The sequence below is a fragment of the Camelina sativa genome, chromosome 4 (assembly GCF_000633955.1).
Source record: "Camelina sativa cultivar DH55 chromosome 4, Cs, whole genome shotgun sequence".
NCBI classification, from domain to species: Eukaryota; Viridiplantae; Streptophyta; class Magnoliopsida; order Brassicales; family Brassicaceae; genus Camelina; species Camelina sativa.
This window is the reverse complement of record NC_025688.1, coordinates 28,267,464-28,279,248: the sequence shown is the minus strand read 5'-3', so window position 1 is coordinate 28,279,248 and position 11,785 is coordinate 28,267,464. Positions and strand designations below refer to the sequence as shown.

Genomic DNA, 11,785 nt, shown 5'->3' with positions numbered 1-11,785 from the left:
AAAAAAAAAAAAAAAAAAAAAAAAAAAACAATTATATCGCTTTCAGAAAATAACCCAGATCCAGAATTTGATTTTGGGTATGAGAAAAAAGTTTAAAGCTTTGAGATAATTGAATAGAAATATATAAGTAAGTAAGTACCTGTACATGAAGATATCGGAGTTAAGACCAAGGTGTTTACGGCAAAGAGAACAAGATTCCAAAAAGTGTGGCTCTTCACAACTCAAAAAACCAGCGTAATACGAAGCCATTCACTTATCTGATCTTCACAAACAAAAAAACTTTCGAATTAATTTACACGAAAGATAAGCAAACTGCGAGATGATAATAAGCAGATTCGAGAGGAAGCAGAAAAAGAAAGAGAGAAGGAGGAGGAGGAAGAAGCTGATTGATTTGGTGCTGATATATAAAGCCGGAGTTTCGGACTTTCTCATTGACTTGAGTGGCATTACCTGTGTCACGGACCACTTTTGTTACAGTACTCTACGATAAATCCTCACCGTTCATCGTAACCGAATCTCCCGTCTCGAAAGATCTCTACGTTAAAGTTCAATCATTCATTACATGGCCTTTTTTTATATTAGTATGTCTTTTTGTGTTGGGTTAAATTCTTTATCTGATTATTTTTTTTTACCCCCAGAAAAGTTAAAATACAATGTATCAAACTCTTATTCCGTACCCAATTACCATTTCTTTTGTACTATTTTGTCTTTCTATATTGTAAAAACGAATTTCGAGTAAAAAATAAATTAAGCATATACATTTGTTTCTTTGGTTATATCGTCGAGCAATAAAGAAACCATACAAATATTAGTTTTATGGGAATACAATAATTTGGGTGGATCTGGTTGGAGGAGGGGAATCAAACAAGTCTGTTGCGTTTTTGTATGTTCGTTGGCCACAAAACAATAACATGCATACCGCATGATTCATGGACTTTTTCCATTTTACATTTATTGAATCTTTCTAGTATAATTTTTTTTTGCTGATATTTTTCACTAATAAATTAATTTTGTGTTTTTAATCTGTCTTCTCTCGTGTGTCTTCTTTAGGATTCATTTCTCCTGGACAATGTTTTTTCATGTGTATGTGTGTGTGTAATTTATTATCACCTCTCATTTTTTTTTGTTTAATGCTTTGCTTGTACTTATATGTTTTTCGTTTACTTCTTCTTCTATGGACATATACTGGACAGTAACGTTTTTTATTATTTATTATTACTGTAGTAGAGTCAAGAAGAGTGAATATATTTATATTAGTGTTTTCAAATGAGACAAAAGCCTCTCGTTACACGTGTACAGCTCCAGGTAAAAAGAATAATCCGGAGAATCTACTGGCTGAACGTTAAATCTCATACAAAAGACATACGTGTATATATAATAGTTAAAACTCCTCTTAGTTGAAATTCTGTATAACGTCTTTGGCACAATCTTTGTTAAGAACAAAACAAAAATTACGCAAATACGATCTACTACTTAAATTAGTCATAAACTTACACAATAAGATCTAAGAAGTCATAAAAGTTCTAGAACATGTGTACATTGAATAAATGTATGACATTTATATTTGTAGCAAGAGCGTGACCGACCTATTTTATTCATTTATTATTATAGTATTAATGTTATAGTCGGGTGTTTAATTCTCGTTTTATAATACACTATTTCTACTGTGTAAACTATACGTGTCACGTAGGTAAATTATCAGATACCGACTTGAAATAACATATTATTAAATGATTATAATACGGATCTCTCTATTCTAATAACACGAAACAGCAGACTTCTGACTTTCTAAGGTAAGAAACCACTATCATAATTTATTCTATTAAATAAGATCACGTCAAGAAAACTGAATGTATCTGAGTAAGCAATGACTCACATTACAAACGGCTAACCAATTATTAACTTTAAAAAAAAAAATTAACCTATAATATATACAAACACACACTCAGCTCAGAAGAACAAAAAAAAAAAGTTGTAATAATAGATACAAAAAAAAAAGATGTTTTAGTAGTGGTCAATCAATAATAATAAAGTGCCAAAAAAAAAAAGAAAAAAAGGAAAGAAGTAGTAGTAGTATTAGTATATAAACATAATTGTGAGCACTGGACCACACAACTTGTCATCTGTCGATACAACAAGGCGTCGGAGTTGGGAATATCAAACGAGGAGCTGACTCAGACTGTATTCATTCATGGGCCCCACCATCACCTCTCTTTAGGCCCAATTATCAACATCCTTGTCTCACGGGCCCATGACAGCTCCCCTTGTACCCCGTTTGCCCTACCCTCCCCCTCCCATTTATTTTGACACGTGCGGTGATCCTCGCTCGTGCGCCAGCTGTGATCGTAGTTGCTACGTGGCGGTTTGGTAGAGGGTCTTTAAGATGTTTGTTTGCATGGGGTTTAAATATTTAAATCTGCTGTTTTGTATTCCTATGGTTCAGATCTGATCTCAGATATTCGGGTTGCAGAAAAAATCACAGCCGTTGGTTAATTTCATATGGTCTACCTCTAGCCAGTAGCCAATAGCTACTTCCTTTTGGGCGGTTGTACCTAGTGCCATGTGTACAACGCCACGTAAACCTACTTTATCAAACGGGCCGGGTCTTGGTCCGAATTAGGCCCATATCACAATGGGTTTTGTAAATCAACGGTCGCTAATGTTATCAGTCTATATTGGTGCCGAGATGGATCACCGGGAGGAGAACAAGGACCGGCGACTTCTGCTATGGTTCTTCGCCGTGGCCACCGCCGTGAAACTCCTTCTCATCCCGTCCTACAGGAGCACGGATTTCGAGGTACACCGTAACTGGCTCGCTATCACACACTCTCTTCCACTTACCAGATGGTACTTCGACGAGACTAGCCAATGGACTCTCGATTACCCTCCGTTCTTCGCTTACTTCGAACGCTTCCTCTCTGTTTTCGCGCGTGTCGTCGATCCCAGGATCGTAAATCTTCAATCTGGAATCGATTACGGTGCCGAATCTGTGGTTTATTTCCAACGAATCAGCGTAATCGTCTCGGATCTATGTCTTCTCTACGGTGTTTACAGATTAACTCGAAAATTGGAACCGATGAAGCGGAACCTGATCTGCGCATTGGTGATTTGGTCTCCGGGGCTATTGATCGTAGATCATATTCATTTTCAGTATAATGGGTTTTTATTGGGTTGGTTGTTGCTTTCGATTTCGTTTCTTCAAGAAGGGAGAGATCTGTTGGGTGGGTTCTTATTCGCTGTTATTTTATGCTTTAAGCATTTGTTCGCCGTCGCTGCTCCGGTTTACTTTGTTTATCTCCTTAGGCATTATTGCTGGTCCGGTTTTGTTACTGGTTTCCGACGGCTTGTAACTATCGGTGCGGTGGTTGTGGCGGTTTTTGTCGCCGCTTATGGACCTTTTATTTACCATGGACAGGTTAGTGAATTAGTTCTTCTTTCTTTTGATGATTGAAAGTTTTGGTTTTTTTACAATGTTATTGTCAAATTCTTTACGAGTTTTAGCTGAAGATTCTATTGTCTTTAGGAGTTTTTAAGTCGTTTTGTGCTGCTTGATTTGAGCATAGTGTTTGAATTTGGCGCTAGAGAGCTTATCTCACTTTATACATTGTGAAACTACTGTCATAGAACTCTACTCTCTCTGTTACTTGTCAATTTCATGAGCGATTTGTCCTGATTGGAGAGAAAGCTAATGCCATTGTTGAGATTAACAGAAATCTAACCAAGTTGGATAAGTGAACCTTTTCCTTAATTGATTTGATTGAGAAAGCATCTTATGGTTGCAGTTTCTTGTTTACTCTCGTTATGTTGCAGATCCAGCAAGTTATTAGTCGGATGTTTCCTTTCGGGAGAGGATTGTGCCATGCATACTGGGCACCTAATTTTTGGGTTTTCTATATAATACTCGACAAAGGACTTGCCTTTTCGCTACGGAAGCTTGGGTTCGATATTCGGATTCCTTCTGCTTCTTTCACCGGTGGTTTAGTTGGGAATTCTTCACCTTTTGCAGTTCTCCCTCAGGTACCTACACTCAGTTGCTCATTCTGTTAGCTCTGTCGTGTCTCATGAATGTTCTGCTTGATCTTATTTCTGAATGGTGCAATGACAGATCACCCCATTGACAACATTTGCACTGGTACTACTTGCGATATCTCCATGTCTCGTCAAAGCCTGGAAAAAACCACACCCGGGGCTTGTTGCTAGATGGATAGCTTATGCATACACATGTGGTTTTCTGTTTGGATGGCACGTCCATGAGAAAGCATCACTTCACTTCACCATCCCACTTGCAATTGTTGCAGTGCAGAGTGTAGAAGATGCTAAACACTACTTTCTGGTTTCGATAGGTATATAATATCCTCCTTCTAACCAGCACCCACATTTGTGCATAATCATTCATTCGACACACTAATCTCTGTATTTCTCTTGCAGTTTCTTGCTATTCTCTCTTTCCACTTTTATATGAGCCACAAGAATACCCGATCAAGGTTCTGCTGTTGTTATTGCATTCCATGGTAATGTGGCTCGGCTTTACGGCTCAATACGCAGAGAAGAAGGCTCGGAAGAAGGAGAGTGGTGAAATAAAGAGCAAGTTTAAGATTGGATATTTTGAGAAGAGTTATCTAATGGGTTTGTTTATAGTAGAGATGGTGTCTCAGTTCTTACATCCGCATTTTCTAGGTGACAAATACCCATTTATTCCTTTAATGTTGATCTCAACATACTGTACCGTTGGTATTATGTACTCTTGGATTTGGCAGCTCCGAAGGATTCTGACATAGTACTTGTTCTAGTCATTTGAGGTTTTTATTTTAACACTACGGTAAGCATATATACAAATGGTGGTTTTCGTTCTCCATAATACATTACCTTGGCTTAATGAAACAACAAATTGACAATTCTCGGTTTGACAAAACATAAGAGTTTTTACATCGGTTTGGCTTTCAGAACATAACTGGTCTAAATTGAGACTTTTCGGTTTAATATAACATTAAATAATTAAATGGGCCGTAATATTGGCCCATAAGAAGAACCAACGAGAAGTGTCTAGCCAAAATCGCGACGGAGGAAGAAGAAGATCTTACCTGCTGCTTCAGCTAAAAAAACCTTATCCTGCCATGGCTTCTACTTTCGTCTCTCTACCAAAACCTTTCTTTTCTTTCCCGGTCAAAACCAGTACTCCTCCTACAGCTAACAACAGGCTTCTTGGTAATTACATATCTCAACTGTTTTATGTTTATTCCCCTTCGGATTTTTTTTTTTTTTTGGTTGTTGATTTTTTTTCGGCTCGTGTATCTGTAGGAAGTCAAAGAGGTTGTCTTAGAATCAAAGCGATTTCCACTAAATGGGATCCGTCAAAGGTACTGCCTTTTCGTTTAATTTCATCTGCACAATGTATTGGTTTCTCTGTTTTAAATTGGTGATTAATTTTTGTTGTGTTGATATGATAACATTTGCAGGTTGTTCCTCAAGCAGACAGGGTTCTTGTTCGTCTTGAAGATCTTCCTATGGTAAGTTTAGCTCCTTTACTGTCTGAGATGCCATTTTTATTATCAAGAAGCAGTACAAGTAGAAATCAAACTGTTGTTGATATCATCAATTGCCAAAGAAATTTCGAGAAAAACTTAGTGGCTCTTTGTAACTTGTTTTGTCTTGCAGAAATCTTCAGGTGGAGTTTTGTTGCCTAAAGCAGCTGTGAAGTTTGAGAGGTACCTAACAGGAGAGGTAAGTCATATTGCTCCTTATGTTACTATATGACTTAGCATGTTTGATTGGATATAATCAAGATTAGAGAATCATTTTTAGGTTATCTCTGTTGGTTCTGAGGTTGGACAACAAGTTGGACCTGGAAAGAAGGTAGTGGTTTCTTCTTAACTCAAAAGACATAGTCATCATCTATTGTGGAACTTCTGTGATGTTCTTCTCTTTATATCTTTCTTCTTTGCCTTTCACAGGTTCTGTTCTCTGACGTGAGCGCTTATGAGGTGAATTCAGCTTCTCTGCAGTGAAAAGTTGATCAATTGTTGTTGTTTTTGTGCGGTTTTAAGGAATGTAGAACTGAAACATCGCTGAATTTATTACTCAGGTCGATTTGGGGACCGGTGCTAGGCATTGCTTCTGTAAAGAGAGTGACTTGTTGGCCCTCGTTGAGTGAAGTCTTTTCCAAGAGAGAGAGAGTGAGAGGAAACATTTAATGATTTGAAGTTTTTTAGAAGTTTCCTGTAATTTTCAGACAGCAATTGTTGTTTTCCATTAATCTTTCGATTTGATATCAATTGAGATCACTTTCAGCTTGAATCATGACATGCTTAAGACATAAGACATTCTGACATTCTTCTACACGATTCTCTTCACAATGAGCTTTGATAATGTGGTTGAAAGAGATGATGTTTGGAACAATGTTAGACTCGTTGAAGAAGTAGTGGAACAGAGCAATGGCTTCGTCGCACCGTTATGCACTGCACATTAGGTTTACGAAAGAGAGACTTTTTAATAGTGAAAAAAGGAGAGATTTTTAATAGTTTATCTAAAAAAAGAATATAAAGCATCTTGAAAGAGTTGACTAAAAAAAGACTTGTTGCTAATTTAAAGCATCTTCTGATACAAATGTTAACTTGGTTGGTACACACATAAAAGGAGGAGACTAAATCAAAACTCAAAAACTCGCAGCTCGATCATGCCTTCTTTTCTCTTTGGAGAATACCAAGCCACGATTTTGCCAGACTCAAGAAGCCTCAAGGAGTAATTCAAACTGTAAATCAGATCTTCCATTCGTGCAGCACCTACCTGAAACTGCGAGTCTACTTTGAAAACAATCGGACCCGCAACCTACAAAAGTATTGCAGAAGACAAAAAAACACAGTGATTGATATGGATTCTTTACATGAAAGACTATGCCTTTTGATCTTTGGACAAAGGATCAATACCTGTTGCTGGAATATCAGGTTGAGTCTGGGAGACCACAATGTGTCATCTGAGTTGTTACTACTACCTGACGATCTTCGAAATGCATGGAAGATTTTTTTAGCAAGAGCAGAAGCTGAAGGCAAGTCCACGCGAGCATCTACTCGTGTTAGATCGCCATACAACTTACTAAACCGTCCTTTTTGGAATGTGTAACAAGCAGAACCAAATACGTCTGCGCTTATCGGACTACGCTTCTTGCCATTAGCCAGCATGCCTCGGCCTGTGATCCAAGCTGCCAAGCTGCTACCTAGAGAATGAACATAAATAACTCAGCATTCAATTCAAGGTCAAGAAAAAGAAAAAGGAAAGAGACTTCTTTAGGCGAACGAACGGGGTTTTCAAGAGAGTACCTACTATTCCAGAAATAGCTGCATGAGGCTCCTGTAGACGTACATCATAAGGCAGAAACACAGGTGCATCCTCTTCTTCTTCTGTCTTGTCTTCTGTCTTGACTTCTTTCTCTTCTGGCCTCCACAAGTCTCTGTTAGTCTTGTAAGAAACTGCAGCCTTGGCGCATAAACCAGGCATCAAAGAAGTAGGAGCATCAACACCAGTCTCAGCAACACCAGCACTCACAGACTGAGGATTACCCCTGCTTTTATGGAGACCAAACCGGTAACGAAGCCCTGATTCTGGAACAAGTGATGAGACGTCAACGTTTAATGATTCAGGAACATCCCAGAAACGTCCTTTATTATCCAAAAACAGATCTGGCCAAGCTGCTTCCACAGTGAGATCATGTTCCTCAAGCTGCTCATCAGCTCAAACTAAATCAAATTAGAAGTGGTTTAAACATACAAAAAGAATCCATCATGGGTACAGTAGAGAGAGAGATACATACCGGATGAACCAACATCAACTTGTTTCGGAGTCCCTTTTTATCTCCAAGGCGTTCAGTGCTAAACAAGAGAGAAGAAGAAGTACCCAACGCAATCTGAGTCCATAAACCAATAGAGTAAAGGGATTTGTCAACAAAGTGTTTTGCTGTATCTTTGACAACTTGAAGATCCCACTCTTCCGCATTGCTAATATCTGCTTTGATATCAGAAAAGAGCTTCCTTGGTTTAAACTGTCCAACCAATCCTAGCCACCTGAGTTAAAAATGCCAAACAGACCTAATCAAATGTCTCAACAAACCCAACACCTAGAAAAGGACAAAAAGTGTCCAAATTGGTTTCTATTTCACAAGTTTGAATCTTGTTTTTCAAATTCTCAGCAAAGACCTTTTAAGCATTACTTACTTAAAACACCACACAATCAAAGTGAAGAGAGGTTTAAAAGATAAGTACCAGTTGTTAGAGGAAGGACTGAGCAAGAGAGAATTGAGAGAGAAAGAGCCAAGTCTCTTGTCAGAAGCAGGAGCAAAAGCAGGAATGATTCCAAGAGGAAAGCCTTCGCGAAGCAGAGAGAGCTGTTGAATCCGGTGAGAGCGGCTGGCTCGTGCTCCATCTACGGGGAATGGCTCACCAGGAACAGAGCGAACCGTGCCTTCAAGGGTTTGTGGTGAAGAAACGTTCTGGTCCCAAAACCCAGAATCGATAGCTGAGTTGAGATTCGCCATTTTTTCTTCACCTTCTTCGTCTTCCTTTTTGTCCTTCCTCCTTATCTCAGAGTCACACCACACTCTTGTTGACGAAGCTGAGGAGTGAGGAGGCAAATTTGGGGTTTAAGCTTTAATTTGGGCCTTTCTTTCGGCGTTATGGGCTTCTTCTTCGTAGGCCTAATTCGTAATTCCAAAAAAAAAATCAATTTCAGACCGGGATTAAACCGAAGACTAGAGGATGTGCAATTACCATTCCTAAGTGAATGTTAAACAATTCATAAGGGTCCAAATAGGATAAACCTAATTTAAAGTGTTTTTTTTATTAGTGTATACAAAGTTTAAGAATATAGATTGACAACTTGTATTACTAAACTTATATAAAGAATTAAACAAAAATCATTGAAAAACTAAAAATTAAACAATCAGACACAATTAAAAAATATGTTAGATTTGATATCTATTTTTGTCACCTCTATAATATGATCAAATATTCAACTGTAAGTATGGGATGAAATTATTTAACTGTGATTCAATGCTACATCCAATTTTAGTATAATACAGAACTATAACTCATATAAATTAAACAATCAATATTATTAAAAAAAAAAAAAGTCTAGATCAATTTTTGTTGATTTTTCTAGATTAGTAAAATGTTAGTCCACGTCTATCTTTACCATATATGGAAGAACTGTTTTTTCTGTAATAATAAAAAAATTACTATAAATCAAAACACCATTAGTACAAAACGAAATTTAGTTAGTAGAAAAAACATATTTTGATCAGATTCATTATTGTTTTAGTTGATCACAAATCAGTACTGATTTTAACTGATTGACTATTTAACTTTAAATAAATTTGTTAATTTTGGAATTGCTGTCAGATGGTTGAGAAAACTATTGCTTCAATAATAACTTGAAGACATGATTTCTGATCTTCAGTATCCTATGCATTTGATAAGCTCTCGAATATTTTACACCATTGATAAACTCATGTAAAAATTTAGAAAATATTCAATTTCAACCATAAACTTTGAAATTTTATATTTTAAGAAATCAACTATACATTTTTAAACAACCTATTTTCTCCAAGAATTCCCAACATATGGATTCTTTGAACTTTATTGGTTTTACATCATGTGACTGAGGTCATCAAATTGTGAGATATATTAATGATTAGATGTGTTATGTTAAATCCATTGAAATTTGGAAACTTACGTTTCTTATTTTTAATTTAATTTATTTATTTTTACTTTTTTGCCAAACCAAGTGGCATTTGGTTTATGCGGATAAACGAATTGCATCTATTTGATAAATCATAAAAGAATTTTATAAAGTCTATTTGTATAATTCTCATATTTTTGTCAACTTCGAACTTCAGACAGTTAATTAAATACAAAATCAGTTGGTAAAAATAAAATAAGTCAAATTAAAACTAAAATTCTAATTACATAAGAAAAAAAGTTGAGATGTTGCTAACAGAGAAGACATCATTATCATCGATTAAATATCTTTGATTAGTGGAAAACCAACCCACTTAAAATACTTTTGGCTACATATTCATAACAAATAGATGATTCATTCTAAACTTAATTTTTTTTAAAGCATGGCTGATTTAGTTTGATTGACATTCTACTTAATTTTACATTCTCTTCTTTTCTCAATTCCCAAAGTCGGCATCGACCTTAACCATATAAGATACAATGCAATTCAGAAGAAGCAATGGTTATTTTTTACTCCCTAACTAAAAAGGTTTGAAGATAAATAGTTGGTGTAGCTTTCCAACTAACTTACGTGGAACACGAAAAAGAACACTATTAGAGCACAAAGGACTCACTCGACAGAAGGCTCCTAGCTAACATAAACTTCATTTTCTCTATAACGAAAAGTCAGGTAGTCAGGCTACCAGATCCGAAATCTTAAAATTCGAAAAAAAAAACTTAAACTCAAATCAAACCTAAACCCAAACCCAAATTCAACTACAAGGAAATGTGAATGATCACAAGAACAGGATTTTTAATTTAGATGAACGCTTAGGCAGGCCAAGAATTAGGTAATTCATGAGCAGCAGTTTCTTGTAGTCATCAGCATGAGTTTCGACTTTCAACACTTGTAGACACTGCATTTCCCGCAAAAAGCACTTCACTTGTCTCACTTCTCTACCACTTCCTCTAAACCCATATAACTCCAACACCTTCTGATGTGATCACGGGATCGACCACTCGGCCGTGAACACTCGATTCTCTCGGACGTCTCTCAACCACCTCTCGGACAACATTGGACGCCTCTCGGACACTTATCGACAACTTGGAACCGGCCTTCCTAGTGATGCGCGGTATCAACTAGTCTCCAAGGATCATCAAGGAGGAGCAAGTAAAGTTATCTAATGGGCTTTGCAATCCAAGCTCCAACCCTCACACCAATGGCTCATGGCTAGCATTACCACTGAAGAGCCTTGAGTTGCGACCAGCTTTGGGAAGCTTAGTTCGCGAGTCTTCACCATCGCGGAAGCGTGAAGACGCCCCTAAGTCATTAGAAGGAGCTGTACTCTTTTTCCTACTTTGGGTTTGTCCCAATGGGTTTACCAAAGAGGTTTTAACGAGGCAGCGAACTCTAGTGCATCTCCACTTCGTTCCCGCTTGGCTCATGACTTGGAAACAATCATTGACAAGTTTAGGAGCCAAGGAAGTGAAGATCCTATCACCGCGTCCAGCCAATGACGTGGCTTTTCTATCTCTCTCCCTTCCCTTCCTTTGAATTTCTTCTTGAACCTTCTATGACCGTTGGATTGGTCTTTCCTTTGTTTTACTTTTGCTTTTGCTTTATGGCCAAGTGTAAGGATGAGATCCTGGCCGCGTGTCTAGGGTTTTAGAGTCTCCCATTTGTAAGCCTTCCTATATAAAGGCCTAAACCCTCATTGTAAAAGGCAGACTTGAAGTATTGAATTAAATTTCACAAGAGAGAATCTTGTTCTTGTCTCACCTCTCTCCTTAGTCCAAGTCCGGGACTTGACTACCGAGAAACCCTAGCCGATCTCGAACCGGGTTCGACATCGACTAGTTGACCGTATCACGGGCCGAGCCATCTCCCGTGTGTCGTCGCATCAAACCACCTTCGCGTCCCTCTCTACCGTATCACGTCCGGTTCCTACCGCTCGTTGTACTTTCGCTTCCACTCCACCTTCCTTATCGCATCACCGAGAATCCTTACCGCATCACCAAGGATTCTTACCGCCGCGTTGCCGAGAGCCGTTCCCGCAGTTTACCTTCAAACTCCGGGAATC

At 37.8% G+C, this 11,785-nt stretch overlaps 3 protein-coding genes across 3 annotated transcripts; 2 read left to right on the top strand and 1 right to left on the bottom strand.

Annotated features, from left to right (window-relative positions):
• LOC104783018 (probable dolichyl pyrophosphate Glc1Man9GlcNAc2 alpha-1,3-glucosyltransferase) lies at positions 2,468-4,812 on the top strand. Its single transcript, XM_010508093.2, has 4 exons — positions 2,468-3,415; positions 3,811-4,017; positions 4,106-4,343; positions 4,429-4,812. Exons 1-4 carry the CDS (start codon positions 2,633-2,635, stop codon positions 4,776-4,778), a joined length of 1,578 nt encoding a protein of 525 aa, XP_010506395.1. The 5' UTR covers positions 2,468-2,632; the 3' UTR covers positions 4,779-4,812.
• On the top strand, positions 5,047-6,297 carry LOC104783017 (10 kDa chaperonin). The gene is made up of 7 exons (XM_010508092.1): positions 5,047-5,205; positions 5,299-5,357; positions 5,457-5,507; positions 5,656-5,721; positions 5,803-5,853; positions 5,952-5,981; positions 6,083-6,297. Exons 1-7 carry the CDS (start codon positions 5,115-5,117, stop codon positions 6,149-6,151), a joined length of 417 nt encoding a protein of 138 aa, XP_010506394.1. The 5' UTR covers positions 5,047-5,114; the 3' UTR covers positions 6,152-6,297.
• On the bottom strand, positions 6,539-8,586 carry LOC104783016 (protein TRIGALACTOSYLDIACYLGLYCEROL 4, chloroplastic-like). Its single transcript, XM_010508091.2, has 5 exons — positions 8,253-8,586; positions 7,805-8,054; positions 7,314-7,713; positions 6,924-7,210; positions 6,539-6,825 (listed from the first exon to the last, which is right to left on the bottom strand). The coding sequence occupies exons 1-5, from the start codon at positions 8,522-8,524 to the stop codon at positions 6,646-6,648; spliced, it is 1,389 nt and encodes a 462-aa protein (XP_010506393.1). The 5' UTR covers positions 8,525-8,586; the 3' UTR covers positions 6,539-6,645.